Consider the following 17,858-nt stretch of genomic DNA (forward strand, 5'->3'; position numbering starts at 1 on the left):
ATGAGCTCGTGCTAAGCGTATACCACAGTACCTTGTATTTTACCGACCTTTAGATGCTACATTTTAATAAAGTAAAATCAAAGTAATTCAAATTTGTGGAATTGGTGCGGATTGGTGGTAGCCTGCGTGGTTAAAGTATGTGGTAAAGGACGGAAGGCAGACGGCGGGCTGGAGCCGAGCTGCTGTGTTTGGGCGTGGGCTGCGGTAACGGGAGCGCCGTTTCCCCCTCAGTGTCTTCGTTACATTCGGACCTCGCCGGTAGTCCGTCGTGCACGCTCAGCGGAGTCTGTAGGAGACGTTACTGGCTTGAAACGCCATTTCCAACCGTGTAAAATCTCAGAATCCAGAGGTGGCATGTTCGCATCAACGAGGCTGAGGTTTTTAAGTCCGTTCAGACAACTGTCGACACGTTATTGACTTGTCTTCGGGGTAACCTACACATCACGACCTGCCCTCGAAGGGAACGCCAACATCGTGTTTTGTAAGTAGTCCTGTCGAGTTTATTCACGTTTCTGCACCAGCAGGACATTGTGTTCCATTACGTTTTGCATTTTAAGTAACGCTTCGGGAAGCATTAACACAGCAGGAACGAAGCAATTCGCCAAATCACTGCTTCATATGTCTGCTACAGCCGTGTAATAGTTTGTTACAGTTTGGTAGAACATGCAGTAACCTGCAGGTTAAGCACAACTATGTTCATTTGAACATTGACTCGGTCCTCTAGGTTACGTACAATGCGGCTTTAATCACTATTTATTTGCAAGTCACAACAATTAGACTCCTGATAATAGACAAAAACAATATATATTTAATCCACGTTGATTGCTGTTTTATATATCCATAAATAATCTAATGATTGATGTTTGGTTACGCTTTTTAAAGTCGGCTTATAGCTGACAGCCTGCCCATGCTAGTTGATGGTGCTACACATCCACCCTAATGATTGTTTACATAGCCTACCAGGGAAATCAATAAGACTGATGTCATTCATTGCGTCCTTACTTTGCGGCCGGGAGCCCTTATACTGCTATGGGCTACGGCAAACAATAATAGAAATTGCATCCCTTCGCTTAGAGGGGAATAAAGTATATTGTTTATGATTTCCTTGCACGGTAAACTTGCACAAAATCCTCTTCAGGCCGCTGCGGTGAGGTAAGCTAGGTGAAGCCGTATACTTATGTGTACTTACTGAATGCTGTTGAAGGGTAACGCCCCTGAATGAATAAAGAAATAAATATAGATGTATAGATAAATAAAATATATATAAATAGAAGGAGCGGTGCTCAGGATGTTGCGTTTTTATTGCAGGCCATTCTTTCTTTTGTTCTTTCGTTTCTTTCCCTTTTCTCTGACGTATTAGTTAAAACAATACGAAACCAAACGTGTTGACTTACACATCACTAGTCCCAACAGAAAGCAATATTACGTTTGAACTCACCTTCAGTTTGACTAACTAATTACCTGGCGACCTTAAATTGGAATGGGGCCCTCTCTCTCTCACATATATATATATATATATATATATATATATATATATATATATATATATATATATATATATATATATATATATATATACACATATATATTATGTGTATGTAATGTATGTATGTATATACGCATGCATATATGTATTTATGTGTGTGTGTGTAATATATATATATATATATATATGGGGTGGGGTGGGGGGGGGGGGGGGGGGGGGGGTCCCATTCCAATTTCTACATACACAACAGTGTTGGAACAATTCCTTTAAAATAATTCTTAAAATGACGAGCAGCGGTCGTCTTATTGGCGGATGATAAATTGGGCAGGTAGTTTCCACAGAGTAGACGGGGTTTTTCTGGCAGGCGGTGTATCATACCGCATGAGCTACTAATAAATCACCAGCAGGGTTTTGACAGGGAAAACCCTGTCAGTGACAGCAGGAGAGTTTCGCTTGTCTGCCAAAATGGCTTTCTTTTTTTCCGTCTCACGTACGTCACTACAAAAAAGGTTGCCTCATTTGTCATGGCAACAAAAGGCTAGATGCTTGGTTGCTATGCACTGTTCAGGGAGAGTTGGTTGCAGGAAAGTCGAGAGCTCTCACTTGTTGTGGGGCAGGGGGCAGGGGGCATCCAAATTTGCTGTAATCAGGGATTCTGTCATTATTTCCCAGTGATAGAATCACAACTTGGAAAAACCTCTGATTACTGATTAAGTTTATCTTAGATTCTTGACAGCGATTTAGGTGTCCACCGTAATTTTGTGTTAGCCTGAGTAACTTGTTCCTTTAAAGAATTGCGTCAGGATCTCATTGATTTAGTCGCCACACCTTCATGTCATTTCAGCATTTCCTACTACAGCCGGGAGGATGACGGAGTACAAATTAGTTGTGGTTGGTGCTGGTGGTGTGGGTAAGAGTGCCCTCACCATCCAACTCATCCAGAACCACTTTGTTGATGAGTATGACCCTACCATTGAAGTAAGACCCAATCTCTTCATCTCTTCTTTATTCAGCTTGGAGATGATTATAACATTATTGTTGTATATACATATATATACACATACAGTAGCTACCGTTCGGTAGTGTGTAAGGATGTGGTACCCAAATTAAAAAGGAAGGTGGCATTATATTCATTACCCTTTCTGTCCCTTCCAGGACTCCTATAGGAAGCAAGTGGTGATTGATGGGGAGACATGCCTGCTGGACATCCTGGACACAGCTGGACAGGAGGAGTACAGCGCCATGAGGGACCAGTACATGAGGACAGGGGAGGGCTTCCTCTGTGTCTTCGCCATCAACAACACCAAGTCCTTTGAAGACATCCACCAGTACAGGTTAGTGCGTTCCATGGCAATGTGTTTATTTGGGGGGAAAATGCTGGTCAGTGTCGCGTGTCTTTTGCTTGATGTGTTTTGTGTGTGGATTCACAGGGAACAGATCAAAAGGGTGAAAGACTCTGATGATGTCCCCATGGTGCTTGTGGGTAATAAATGTGACCTACCAGCACGTACGGTGGACACCAGACAAGCCCAAGAATTGGCTCGGAGTTATGGTATACCTTACATTGAAACCTCTGCCAAGACGAGACAGGTCAGGTTCAAAAGCTGTCTTGCAATGCGCAGATAAAATGAGTATGAGCTGATTTATTAACTTTAAGTACATGACTATGTGCAGTTTGTGACCAACCTGAGAATTTTTGAAGTGGTATATATTCGGTGCCAGAAAATGTATGTAGATGTGTAAGATATATAATTATGAATAGGCAATAAGAACATACCTAAGGAGTTGTTTAGAAGATGCGGTGGTAGGTTGCACTAATGTGGACTGGCTTGGTGCCTAGGGAGTCGAGGATGCTTTTTACACACTTGTCCGTGAAATCAGACAGCATAAGCTGAGAAAGCTGAATCCACCCGATGACAACGGCCAAGACTGCATGAACTGCCGCTGTGTGGTGTCGTGACCAAGCAAGTAATCTCAAATTTTCTGTTTAAACAAAGTCAAAAAGTTCCATACAGGCCACATTAATCAAATAGTGATTTTTCTTTCTGTTCAATCAGTATAGATTGGTGTAGTTACCCAGAATTGCCAGTTTATTAAGTGCCCCTATTCCATACAGCTGTACAAATATAGGTTACTGATCTCACCAACCACCAATCTGATGGTAGCTTGTCTTGTTCTTTGGATGAATGTGCCATGTTTCCAGTGGCCTCTTCCATGAAAGACTTATTTTAGCAAAAAAGGGCAGGTGGTGTTGCATATTTTATTCACAGATATAAATGCATATATATGCTATATATACTGTATATCTCGGTATATAATGTATTCACAAGTGCTTGCATAAACAGAATTTACAAGTGTAATTTCTGTATAAATGTATATTAAAATCATCCAGCACCGTAACACCTGCCCCCAAACCTAACTTGCCCATGAAAGAGGCCAAAACATTCTGCCACAACATACAAGCGTTTAAAGTTCTGGGACAACCATTCAACTGAGTACAATGGTGATGCCAGGGGTGCTTACAAGTCACCGTAACATATGCAGTGTATAGTGAAGGTCTTCCAGTAGCTGGTGAGGAGTCTGCATGGTTGCTCATCCACAATGTCTCCGTCTCCCAGGTAACCTGTGACAATTGGAAAGGACTTTTGGAAAAATCTGCGCTGCTCCAACACTGCGATGCCTCCCACACGCTATAGGTTGGGACTACAGACTGAATCAAAGGAAACTCTTTTAATGTTGGCACTAGTGGATTTAAGAGTCCACACCTGTCTGCTGAGGGACACCTGACTCTGGCCTTTACTGGAGCCAAAAGAATATTACCTCAAAGACTAGTCTAAACACTGGGTTTGCTTGGGTTGTTTGAAGGACCGCCACACTTATCCACATATGTTATACACATTAAAATACTATCTACTCTCATCTGGAAACAGTAGCTGACAAAATAACCTTGCTTTATCACCTCATCAACTGTGGGCTTTTTTCGTCGACAGACCAAATGAGAGTATAATTGCTACATTACTTGGATTTGCAAACATGATAATGCTTAGACTAGCAAAATGTAATGATGTGGGGAAAAAAGATCTGATTCTTATTCCTTTTGCTGGTAGGGCCCTAACTCAACGTCATGTACATATTTACTGACTTCTCTTGCAAAGAGGCTCTTCACTCATATACTTAAAATCTCATTAGCTCCAGTGCAATAGTTCCCAATGGTGATAATAAGGTACAGTGATAAAAGGAACACGCTTCTAGTATATCATCAATTTGCACATGGCATAGGACTGTGTTTCAAGTGGGGAAGGTACATTTTAAGTGATCCTCTTTGTCCTCTCTATCCCTTGGTTTCTAGTTGAATGACAGCAGGAAAAAAGCAGAATTCTAATGACAAAAACATTTTACAAGGTTTATCTGTGATATGTTGTTTTCTGGAGCATTGAAATGTGGTGCCTGTAGATTATTTGTCAGAGGGCAGACTCTTAACTGAATTGCACATATTGCAACCTTAAAAGCCTAAAGCACTGTTTCTACTCATCACTGTGCTCAATTTCTGCTCAGGGCATAGGGTTGAAACATTGTAGTTTGGTTTGGAGTCTCTTGTGTTTTTGTAAATGGTTTTTCTTGAGATTGTCATTTTTTTACTTCCCTATTCCCCATTGTACCAAACTTGTGCCCTACCATTCACAAACAAGGATGATGTGCTCCAATGTTAAAAGTTATATGAAAATGGGGTGGTTTGTTATTTTAGGGGTATTTATTCTAATTTTCAAACCTGCACTGGCAAACAAAGCTATTCTAATTTACTCTTACTGTTAACGAAAAGTTGAAACGATAACTTGGTGATGTGTTTGACTTAACTGATACCACCTTCGGTAACGATGCATTGCCTTTAAATTGCTGTGATAAAGAGCAGTAACTGCTTTCTCTATCCTGCAAGGTTGATCTTCTTTCTAAATGGCTCACTGGGTGAAAAATACCATAAATTGGCATAAAGACATCCCAGCAGTGTTCTGCCATGAGCACTTGCTGCAACTGTTAATTTCTTATATTGCATGAAATAAATGGCAACGGTGCTATGGTACCATACACTCTTAAACAGCAAGTTACATGTGCCATGATGTATGCTGATAAACTTAAGAGATACTACTGAGATGCCTATTACACCGCATTGGTTGTTTTTCCAATTTGGAGTTTTAGATGGGGCTGATGTGACTGATCTGGTAAGGGGGGTTGGGGTCTGAATAAATGAGACTATGACTTTTTAGTGTTTAAAATTGCAATTACCTACTTTTGTTATTTGTGTTTCTTCACAGAGTCCTTAATGACAAGTTGTTGAATGCAATCTCATGGTCTTTGAATTGGTTTTAAAGGACTGATATTGTAGATAACTTGTGGCATTACGTCACTGTGATGTAAAAGCAATTCATCTGATGGATAGCTTATATAGGGTTTGCTTCCATCAGATTCTAAGGACGGTTCTGTCTCAAGACATCAATAACCACATTTAGATAATGCTTCAAACTTCATCACAATGGCGTTATGAAACAAAGTGATTTGTTGCAACTGCAGTAGATCACATTTGGATAATCCAAATCATTTAAAGGCACTGGCCCAGAACTGTTTCATTTTGTTAGGAGGAACATAGTTCTATATGAAATAACATGACTGGCTGCTTATTGAAATGTCATAGTTTTGTATGTCACAAAGCTTACTGCCTAAAATCAGTTGTTGGTTTCTCTACGAGGGCTGCTGCTAAATTAAAGTGTTTGGTGATATTTTTATTGCAAAATCTCACAACTAGGTCGGTTCCTGTAAAGCAACATTGAGTTTGCTATTTTAACATACAACCTTCCAACAAAGCTTAGAAATATTCATTTGAAAACAGAAATATGAGTTTTTGAATTTTCACTTTTGTCTCTGTATGTGCACTTTAGTTCTTTAAACGATGTCTTACATTGTAAAGTTATGTTGTGAAAGATTGATAAAAGTGTTAAATATTTCAGAACCTTCTTTTCTTGAGACACACGTAGGTAATATAAATATATCACGATACACGCTCCTCAACCTAGACAAACCCCAGGGAACTGCTGTAACCACGCCCTATTAGTCAGCTGACCGGAAATGGTTCATAACTGTGGTTTCCGTGATTTTGTGTGGGAGCCGAGGCACAGATTAGTTGGTGGGTACAGGACTAGAGATGTTATAGTGTGAGTCTACTCAACCACACAACAAAAAACGCCCAGCTCGTTGGGTGAAAATATATATATTGGGTGAAAATATCAAACAACATGGCTGCAAATGAGAACGCTCTTCGGAAAATGCTGTCTAAGGTAGGTAGCTAGCTGGCTAACTGAGACTAGCCGCGTTTCACGGAGTATTTTGGGTTGTTTGTTAAAACTGAATGTGTCCGTTACACAGACTTATAAATACAGAGACCTGACCGTGCGGGAAATCACCAACGTGACCGCCCAGTACAAAGACCTGAGGCCCGTGATGGACAGCTATGGTAAGCGTTAGCTGTAGTTACGACCAAGCAGCGTGTAATTTACCATATCTTGAGGATTATAAAGATAAAGTTTCTCATGAAACATGACTGGTTTCTTAACCTTTTTGTCTTCATAGTGTTCAATGACGGCTCCACCAAAGAACTGTTGAGTCTTACGGGGACTGTGCCAGTAACATACCGAGGTATGAACCATCCATCACAGGAGTCAATACACTGGTCTAAAGGCACTAGCACAGTACTACCATACGCCGTTATTGCATTCTCTGTGTTTGTGGTCACTCCCCCCTATTTTATTCACTTTTCTTGTTTATTTTCAGGAAATATTTACAACATTCCCATATGCCTGTGGTTGCTTGACTCCTATCCATACAACCCACCCATCTGCTTTGTCAAGCCCACCAGTACTATGATGATTAAAACAGGAAAACATATTGATGCCAATGGAAAAATCTACTTGCCATACTTGCATGAATGGAAGCATGTACGTGACATGATTTTCCAGGCTAGATGATTGTTTTTTTCCCCTGTAATCTTGTTAGAATGTTTTCACCATTTGCTTTTTGAGTTGAAACTGTATAGCGTCAGCAGTTGACCTCAAGTGTCTACAACTGTCAACAGTAATTTACAAGTGCGCAGAACTCTGTTAATATTGTTCATTTTGAAATTGTTTTTTTGTTTAGCCACAGTCCGACTTGTTTGGCCTGATCCAGGTGATGATTGTGGTGTTTGGAGATGAACCGCCGGTATTCTCTCGGCCTGCGACACAGACACCGTACTCTGCTTTTCAAACGGCTGGCCCACCTAACCGTATGTTAAAACTGTCTGCAGGATAACATTTGTGGTCTTAATGTATTCAGTATAAACTGAAAATACTAATTTCCATAAGAGTATTAAGACACATAAAAAGTTCTGGTTGCTGTTTCATGTTTATCTTGTGATGAATAGCACACATGAAGGAACTAACCAGTCATTCTTATGTTATGACTTCCTTTGTATGGAGTTCAACAACAGTGCTTGTTGCAGTTTGTTGAAATGTTTTGTGACCTTAAACTTCTGTTTTACTTGACACTGGCAAAAGTTTTATTTTATGTGGTTATGAGTTACCAAATTATTTTTCCTTTCTAGCTTCCTATATGCCAAACCCACCTGGCTCTCCATTTCCACAAAGCCACTCTCCTAACCCAGGGTAAGGTGTTCTTGGAGAAGACTAATTCATTGCTTTTTTTTTGTCTTAAAATCTACTTTTAATGTCTGAAGTTGGTCAGGATACACATAACAAAAATGTGTTTATTACAGCCCTTGTTCAGGTTTCTGCCTTCAGTGATATTAGCGGATGTATGATGACAAACTTCAAAGAACCGTGCAGCTCTCATTTCATCTTGTATTTCTCTTAGGGGGTTTCAAGGTTATCCTTACCCTGCTGCAGGTTCTGGATACCCCACCACATCAGGTGCAACACAGTACCCTCCTGCTACTCCTGGGGGTATGTTAGTATGGACAGTAATTAATTCGATACCATTGATGACAGACCGCTAGGACTCGGCCTCGGTCCCAGTTTAGCGTATTCCGTTTCCCTGCCACGGTGATCTGGTTGTGCAGGTTTTCACGAGAACGCATTTTCACGACCCAGGTCCCGGCCGAGACGCCACCATCGGAGAGGACACGATCCGTGCGTCCCTGGTGTCCGCCGTGAGCGACAAGTTGCGCTGGAGGATGAAGGAGGAGATGGACCGGTCACAGGCCGAGCTGGACGCCCTGAAGAGGACTGAGGAGGACCTGAAAAAGGGACACCAGAAACTGGAGGAGATGGTCACCAAGCTGGATCAAGAGCTAGTATGATGGTTTCTGCTTTTAAACAGAAAATGGCCCATTCCCCATGACCTGAACATTTTATATGGGTGGTAAAATGTGAAGGCAGTGAGCTAAATAAGGATGTGCCAAGAGAGCCTAGTGTCTGCAATATTTTAGTCCAACCCTGCTAAGACGTACCTGATTGTTTGTAATTAATCATGGTTAAGGATGTGTAGCTATTGGTGTAAGAAGTGGTGTTCTGCAGGGCTGGAGCAACTGGGTTAGACTATAATGCAGAAAATTACATTGCAGTATTACAATATATATATATATATATATATATATATATATATATATATATAATACATAATACTTGTGACCCTGTTAAAGACTTGGTTGCATTTTACAGATTTCTAAGGTGATTTTTTTTTTCTTACTTACAGTAGTGAGTAAGAATGGTGAGGTAGGGGGATTTCATCACAGCATGGCATTCAACAACTTTCCATTTCTTACCAGGCTGATGTGGACAAAAACATTGAGCTTCTGAAGCAAAAAGACGAGGAGCTGACAGCTGCTCTGGACAAAATGGAGAACCGCGCTGAGAACAACGACATTGATGACCTCATTGTGCCCACAGCCCCACTCTATCGCCAGATCCTGAGCCTGTATGCTGAGGAGAACGCCATAGAGGACACCATCTTCTACCTGGGAGAGGCTCTGCGCAGAGATGTCATAGACCTGGACGTCTTCCTCAAGGTCAGTCTCTATATCAGCCCCCTGTTTCTCCCTTTTCTTGTTCATCCCAGCCTTTTTTTCTCCATCCACTGAAGAGCTCATGTTGTTGGCTGTTGTCAGGGATAATAAATACAAATAATCCATTTTCATGCTCCTTTCAAGAAACTCAAGGATGCATTACGAATAGAGGGAACGTGAAGTGTTGTGTAGCAAACCAGACAACACACAGCAACAAAGCTCAGATCTTTTGCGTGTGGAGGGGAGACCAGTCCATAAGTGGCTTGCCATGTGACTGAAGGCCCAATAACCAACCGAAGATGGACAAAAGGGGGAGTGACAAGAAGATTAGCAGTGGAGGGATTGGAGGGGGGCGGGGGTGGGTAAGGTAAGAGAGGAGGTCAGAATGGTGGGAGGGGCCAATCCACTGAGTGAGGATTAGAACGTTGTAGTCTGTACAGCCTTTTAAGGGGAGCCAGTAAAGTTTCTGAAACAGGACTGATGATGATTAAGGACGGGGGAGGGTGATGGTACAAAACAGAATTTGAAGTGTTATTATTATTATTTATTTTATTTTTTTTTAAATAACCTGTTATTTGGCAGCATGTGCGGCTTCTCTCACGGAAGCAGTTCCAGTTGCGAGCGCTGATGCAGAAGGCTAGGAAAACCGCCGGCCTTAGCGACCTCTGCTGAGTCCCGGATCAGGCGGGGCTCCCTGTACACCTCCAGTTGCCATGGGTGCTGTGGCTTTTCCCACAAAACAAGGACCAGGTTTCCCACAACAATGAAACATCTGCTGAAGGCTTTGAGACTGTCGGCGATTCAGCACGGTACTTTTATGTCATAAATCACTCTCGATTGGGGCAAGTGTCTCTATAACCAAAAGAATATTGGAGCTTTGAAAAATGTGACTTTCCTCTTGAGGTTTAGGGGCGTGGACCTCCTGGAATCGTTAATCTTGAATTATGACCCAATAGTTAAGATTGACTTTCTCTTTGCTATGAATATAAATATGAAGTGACCTTTTCATATGATTTTTACTGTTTTGACAATCCGTCATTTGGTAACAGCACCTTTAACATGGGATAATTACAAAATATATCAACTACTGTAATGGTTGCAAAATGAAGGATTTAATTGGTGGGGGGGTTTGCTTGTTTTCTTTAAGGTTTTTTTGTTTGTTTATTTTTGCCTTAATTGCTGTAACATTCATGCATCTTCATGTTCCACCTAAACTTTGCATGCTAGCATGTTTGTTACAACAGAACACCCAGTCTAATGTAACAGCCAGTCAAAGCACTTAAAGATGAATCAGTCTGCAATAACCTCACATAACGATAGACACGCACATATTATTCTGACAATTTGTATGCGTTGTTTTTTAGTGCATCCTGGTTAGATATACCCTGAATCATGTAGATGAATATATATTTTATTATTATTATATAAATGATTGCATACCTGTTTGTGACATGTTCATTGATCAAAAGTGGTCACTAAATAGGAAGAAAGTTATTTTCTGGCTTGAAATAAATTTGAAAGCTTTTGGGGTGGGGGGGTGTGTTCAGTTGTTGATTAAAAAAAAAATTGCGTGGTAGGCAATTTACTAAATATAACTAAAATCCAAATCAGTGTATGTTGCATAATATTGCTTGTGCTTTAATTGCTTTAACACTACAGTTAGTAGTGATGGTAATGTTAATAATAATACTATTGTTATGACATGTACATAATGTTTTTGATTTAATGTTTTTTGATTTTGTTAAATACTTGAAAATAACATGAAGACCTATTCTCTAAAGGGTACACAAAATTATTACTGCTTCTTTTTGATCCGTGGAGATATATATTAATAAAAATATCAGCCTTGTATGATCAATCAAGGCTGACAATTTTTATATTATGCCATTAGATGCTTTCACATATGTTCTCTGGTCATTATGTTTTGAGTAAATGAAATATTTGCATCTTGCAGAGAGAACAGCTCATGTAAATATATCCACAGAGAGAGCAGCTCACAAATATATATGCACAGAGAGAACAGCTCACATGCACAGAGAGAACAGCTCACATAAGTATGTCCTCAGAGAATGGCTCACAGATATATATGCACAGAGAGAACAGCTCACATGCACAGAGAGAACAGCCGACATAAGTATATCCTCAGAGAATGGCTCACAGATATATATGCACAGAGAGAACAGCCGACATAAGTATATCCTCAGAGAATGGCTCACAGATATATATGCACAGAGAGAACAGCTCACATAAGTATATCCTCAGAGAATGGCTCACAGATATATATGCACAGAGAGAACAGCTCGCATATATACATCCACAGAGAATAGTTCTCAAGTATGCGTCATTACAGAGGACTGCACTGTCCCTGTTTCTTGAATGCTTCTACTTAAGATCTGAATCTGGTAGCAGCATGCAGTTGCTCTTTAACCTGTGTGGCCTAAAGATCTAAAGCTTTGTCACTGGCTGAGTGTCATTCCACCAGGCTGGATCAGACGGCTAGGGTGGGATTTCTGATACCACAGGCTTTTCCCTGCTTTGGAGAGATTTCATCTCAGGGCACATTCAATCAGGATGCTGGAAGGTTCATGAGTTCACCAGCTTGTAATGTGGCCATGAAGCCCTGCCTCGAGGTCCATGCCTCCAAGATGGCATATGCCACCGCATATGTGACAGGACACCGATTTATAAAGAGCTTATAACATCATCAGATAAATGCCACATAACAGTCTGCCGTGAGCATGGTTATAGGAGTTTGTCCTGGTGTCAAATATGATATGATTGTCTGATATCTGATTATATACTGAACAGAACACTTTCAGTGAACCTTTGACCTTCAATTTGCCATCTTTCCTGCCCCAGCACCCCCCCCCCCCCCCCCCTACACCTTCCCCTCTCGATCCGCTCACCCATACATGGGCCCTCCCCACTCAACTGTCCAAAATTTCATTTCACAGATGATGGGCTGCAGCCTCTAATCCAGAGCTGGAAAAGGAGGGGAGGATCGGCCAACTGTTTCAACTCTAATCAGCTTTTATTGCGTGCAGGAGAAAGAGAAAGCCCCCCCCCTGCAACTTTAAATGTGGCAGTCGGGAGATATTACAGTGGCTCCTCAACAGAGCTGCGGCTGCTAATGGGTCAGTCATTGCTGCCACTTTCCTCCTACACTCTTCAGTGTCCTTATCGGAACATTCAACCTGTTTGCCCGCCCTTTTATCCTTTTTTATCTGTAAACGCGCTATACTGAAATAACGGCCGGTATACTGGTTTTACACATATAATTATGTGTCCCGTTTTACTATGCAGAGATTGCTGGCCCTGTTTGCTGCCTCGCTTTTTTTTAAACAAGCAAATTAACGACCTTTCTGACATTCGGTTGTCTCTTGGGGTATCTACAGAGCAGTGAGGTTTTACTGAGAGTGCCGTGTGTTTGATAGCACCGTAGTACATCAGGCCACTAAGCGCTCGACAGAAAGCTCATAAAAACAAAACAAGGCCCACAAAGGCATTTATGGGGCTTAATGTGCGGCTGTGGACTTGTCGATTTTCACCACCCCGTGGGACTGAGGCAGAGAAGCCAGGCAGGTGTGTTTATTGGCTGTCAAGTCACTGTCATTGCCTTCACACTTTCAGCTGGAGTGACGGCTGTATCCCACGGTGACGGGGTCAGAGCTGTGAGAGTGACGCCCTGTCGGCTGTGGGCTCCACCAGCTAGGTTACCCTCTCTGGCAGCTTATTGACCTCAATCTAAGAAAGCTCATTTGGGACAAACACCCAGGGTCTGCGGATTTGACTGAACTGACCAATTTGAGTCCCTGGCGACGACGTGTGTCTGTGTTCCCCTGCCGGGATCACCGCCTGTGAGGATTCAATTTAACTGCCACCATATATCATCTGTAGCAAAGTGCCTTAGGATCCGAAGTGACTCATGGGAAGGCGAGTCAGAACATGTGGACTGGTGACAGGTTCCATTATGGCAAGAGGGTCAGGAACGGGTGAGAGAAGTCCAGGGGTCAAGACCTCCAGACGGTGTTTCCTCTTCACCGGGAAATATAATTCAAAGCGGACCTGTGATGTTCTAGAATGTTCTGTTCATCCTCCTCCAGACAAATGGAAAATTACCAATTAAGGATGACACGGCACTGAGAAACACGCTAAAAGAAGGATGGAGCTGATGATGACCATCAACAGACCGACATCAAAGCAGCGCTGTTGCTTTCGAGCCGGTCAAAGCCTGGAGAAGATGCACACAGCACCCTGGCAGGGCTAATTATTGTGCCTGGTTAGTATAATTGCACTTGGAGGGGTTTGAATTGCAGCACAGCATTCTGCCATAGTGACTGTACAATTACTCAGGCAGCCCAGTCCTAATTACCCACTAGCATTCCAGGCTTTTTTCAATCGCTAACAAGTTGTACCTTACATTGTAATTATTTACCTCATAAACATGCATGTTAAATTACAATTAACAAGAACAGTATGTATTCATTTTCCCTATGCCCCACTCTGTAATTTATTCATTCTTTTTATTATTTTTTTTTAGAGAAGAGATTCTTTGTTTGGATTTTGTGTCTCTTTGCTGGTAAATAGCTCTGGTTGAAATGTTTAAAACACGCAGAATGATTCTTGAGGCACTATGCAAGGGACCAAGCTGGAAGTGTGACATTGTTGATTACTGGACGTCGGTCTTCTGCTTAGCCATTGAATATCTGAGCAATTCCAGCACTTTCAATTATGCATGAAGTGCTGTGATTATTTCATTATGTGACACAAGGTGACGAGACAATGGTGTTTGTCTCCACAAGGCTGAGTAAACACAGCAGTGGATATAGCCTTTATTCAAACTGCCCTTACACAAACAGATGTCAGTCCGATTCCAACATCGAACACACACACACACACACACAAATATTTTTGCAGATTGTTTTTTTTTTTGGGGTCATTTTTTTTATCACTAAACTGCCAGATCTTGGGAGAGAGAAATGTGTCATGAACAAGGTACTTTATCTGTGGTGTTTACTCTCTCTCTCTCTCTGGGAGTGTGTGTAAGGGGGTGTGCGTATACACACTGGTCAGTTATGACATTAAAACCATGACAGGTGAAGTGAATAATATTGATTATCTCATTACAGTGGCACCTGTCAGGGGGTGGGATATATTAGGTAGTAAGAGAACAGTTTTTGAAGATGATGTGTTGGGACTTGGGAAAACAAGCAGGGATGAGGATTTGAGTGACTGTGACCCAACAAATTGTGATGAATCGACGACTACGTCAGAGCATTTCCAAAATGTCTGATCCTGTGGGGTGTTCCCGGTCACATACACAACACATACAGGGGTGAGTACCAACCCAAAACCCAAAAATGGCCCATGTTCACTGACGCACGTCAGGAGTGAAGGCAAGCTCGTCTGGTCTGATCCCAGACAACATCTACAGACTGCTGAAGAAGTTCATGCTGGTTATGATAGAAAGGTGTGAGAACACAGTGCTCTGTTGTTGTTGCAGCACTCAATGGCAACAGTATTCCCTAATGGCAGAGGCCAGTTCCAGCAGGATAAGGCACCCTGTCACGCTGCAAAAAATTTGTTCAGGAATGGTTTGAGGAACATGACAAAGAGTTCAGTGTGTTGACTTGTCCTCCGTTACTAGACTTTGAGCAGAACTCCCCAATGTATTTCCAAATGTAAATATTAATGTACCAAAATTGTAATATTTAGCAATAGTCTGGTAGTATGGGATATTGAAAACAATTCTCAAAAACAAAAACACAATGCTAGTTTTTCCAGGCAGATTTCCAAACCACCAATCTGTAGATCTTAAAGGTTTCACTGGGAGCTGCTTATTGATGGCATATTTTCACCTAAGGTTCCACTTCATCTATGCTTGGAATGTTGGCCTATGGAGCTGATTTACATACTTCACATTATTCAGAACACACAATAAAGTGACATTAAGAACCATAAAACTGGAAAACCTCTAATTTTCTGAAGATATTATGTCAGAGAGGCATATTTTTTTTTCTCACAATCTGCGCATGTTTGCACTTGTCAAGCAAAATTAATGTGCAGAAAATATATTTCAAGACATACGCCAAAGTCATGCAATATATGAGGTTGTTTCCCCCTAATGGGTATGTAAATTGGATGTGCTGGAAGCTTGAAATGTAGAAACGTAACAGAGGTCACAGGTCTGCGTAGATGTGACGGTGGAGGCACAACAGTCATACTCTGCTAAGCAGCCAATTATTTACATTCATGAGCTAGGTGCACGTGGAGCGTTAATCCGCACAGTCTTAGTACGTGAGTGTCCTCTGCCCGTGTGGTCCAAAGGAAAATCTCTCGTTTGTGATGTCTTGCGAATTGGATCTGGAATGCGAGGAGGAGGTATTTTCAGTTCAGTTAGTAGATTTACATTCAGGTCATCCCCTTTTTATTTGGTATAAATGTCTGATTATTGGTGATAAACAATTCAAACGTCAACGAGGTATGTTAACAAGAAGAGGATATAACAAACAGCTGTGACACATTTAAGGCCATTGTTTATTCATCATAAATCTCAGAAGGGACAGGAAAAAAAGTAAACAACTGGTAGAAAATAGTGGTGGGGTGGTGGGCCTTTCATTATTTCATTATTATATTTCTCATTTACAATTCCTTCCTGAATCCCCCTCCCCCACACATCTCGAGGCATCTCCTCCTGAACTGTATGACCTGCATGCCCCTCCCCCACACATACCTGGGCCCCTCCCCCTGGACTGTGTGGCCTGCATGCCCCTCCCCTACACCACTGTATAATCAAATTGTCCACCCTTATGCCTGATACTGCCTACCACAGGGCAAGTGCTGTAGTGGGTGAGTTACTCCAAACATTAAGGCAGTGAAAGTTAAAAAGCACACAGTCTAAAAACCTAGATCTCTCTCTTTCTCTCTCTCTTTCTATGCTATGACCAAACAGACTATTGTATGGCATATTGAAGAAAAATGGAGACTCATGGTTAATGGAGAATCCAGCTTGTAAAATCCCTGTCAGGCTACATATACTAATGAAGTGTTTCCCTTTTGAGAAGCTTTAACATACAGTGGCACACACACACATACACACACACACACACAATATATATATATATATATATATATATATATATATATATATATATATATATATATATATATATGTATGTATAGTAGATTTGACACCCAGTGTAGAATGACACCCAATACACACACAATCGCGGAACCTGGAATTGACACCACAAAAAAAAAAAAAAAAAATATATATATATATATATATATATATATATATATATATATATATATATATATATATATATATATATATATATGTATGTGTGTGTGTGTGTGTGTGTGTGTGTGTATTGGGTGTCATTCTACACTGAAAATTCTAAGGTATAGTCTCTGACACAATTTTTTCCTCTAATATAATAACAATAGTGCTCTCACAATAGTACTTTGGGCTACTCCCCTGGCAAAGATGTGCCAGGCAATTATCCATTTTGATAACAGGATCATCTGTCAAGGAAGCAAGTTACACAGATATGCCCCAAAGTTACACAGATATGCCCAAAATACAGTGAGAACACTTCTTTAGGAAGCACTGCACTTTGGCTAATCATAACCGTCTCACTCCCCCACACACAACTACATCTTAATATACAATTGGATATGCCAGTCTGGATTTTTGCCTATAACAATTATACCCATCCACATTAGAGAAGATGAGCTTCTATTAAAATGTGCAGCTGAAAGAGCCAGGGCGGGTGGGGTGGGTGGAGGTGGTGGGGGTGACATGCTGTGATGGTAGCTGCAGCCTGCGCAGATGTTCCTAGTGACTTCAAAGTGGCAGAGTGGCACTCAGAAGTAAGTTACTCTGAGATCTGGGTTTGAAATGGGGCCAGGCTGCTCTCGGTGCCATGCCCCTCTCAGAGACAACCATGTGTTGTGCTCAGAAGCCAAGACATATTCAACATACTGGATTTCTGAATATCCAGCAAACCACCCGAAAGAGAGGATACAAAAACATGCATTTTACACTGAAGTTTTGTGGTGTTGGTGTGTTTTTAGGATTTTGGAAAGGTGAAATGTGGCAAAAAGTTTGATACGTCACTGAAAAATAAAAAAAAAAAAACCCGTTTTTCACACCTAACAATCAAGTTTGTAATAAGAAAAATAGAAATGCAATTATACGGTAACCCATGTAATATTTTCCCCTATTTGGTTCAGAAATGCTGTAAGAAGCAGTTTCATCTCTGTGTGATAACCACCCTGCCCTCACCGGAGCATGCGCGTGCCGCTGTTCGCTCGAGCGTC

The 17,858-nt window shown here is 41.3% G+C and overlaps 2 protein-coding genes across 3 annotated transcripts; both read left to right on the forward strand.

Moving 5' to 3' along the window:
• The first annotated feature begins 115 nt into the window (after positions 1-115).
• On the forward strand, positions 116-5,469 carry hrasb (HRas proto-oncogene, GTPase b). Of its 2 annotated transcripts, none has more exons than XM_076997592.1 (6): positions 116-481; positions 2,331-2,464; positions 2,642-2,820; positions 2,917-3,076; positions 3,327-3,450; positions 4,105-5,469. In XM_076997592.1, the coding sequence occupies exons 2-5, from the start codon at positions 2,354-2,356 to the stop codon at positions 3,444-3,446; spliced, it is 570 nt and encodes a 189-aa protein (XP_076853707.1). In that variant the 5' UTR covers positions 116-481; positions 2,331-2,353; the 3' UTR covers positions 3,447-3,450; positions 4,105-5,469. The 2 variants fall into 2 exon arrangements, with proteins under 2 accessions (XP_076853707.1, XP_076853703.1); XM_076997588.1 differs by having other exon boundaries at positions 138-481; positions 3,327-3,454.
• A 1,128-nt stretch (positions 5,470-6,597) lies between these two features.
• On the forward strand, positions 6,598-11,415 carry tsg101b (tumor susceptibility 101b). Its single transcript, XM_076997574.1, has 10 exons — positions 6,598-6,813; positions 6,902-6,989; positions 7,106-7,171; positions 7,307-7,470; positions 7,670-7,796; positions 8,115-8,175; positions 8,384-8,472; positions 8,620-8,822; positions 9,297-9,536; positions 10,116-11,415. Exons 1-10 carry the CDS (start codon positions 6,772-6,774, stop codon positions 10,203-10,205), a joined length of 1,170 nt encoding a protein of 389 aa, XP_076853689.1. The 5' UTR covers positions 6,598-6,771; the 3' UTR covers positions 10,206-11,415.
• Positions 11,416-17,858: the final 6,443 nt, after the last annotated feature.

This window comes from Brachyhypopomus gauderio, chromosome 1, assembly GCF_052324685.1.
Source record: "Brachyhypopomus gauderio isolate BG-103 chromosome 1, BGAUD_0.2, whole genome shotgun sequence".
NCBI lineage: Eukaryota > Metazoa > Chordata > Actinopteri > Gymnotiformes > Hypopomidae > Brachyhypopomus > Brachyhypopomus gauderio.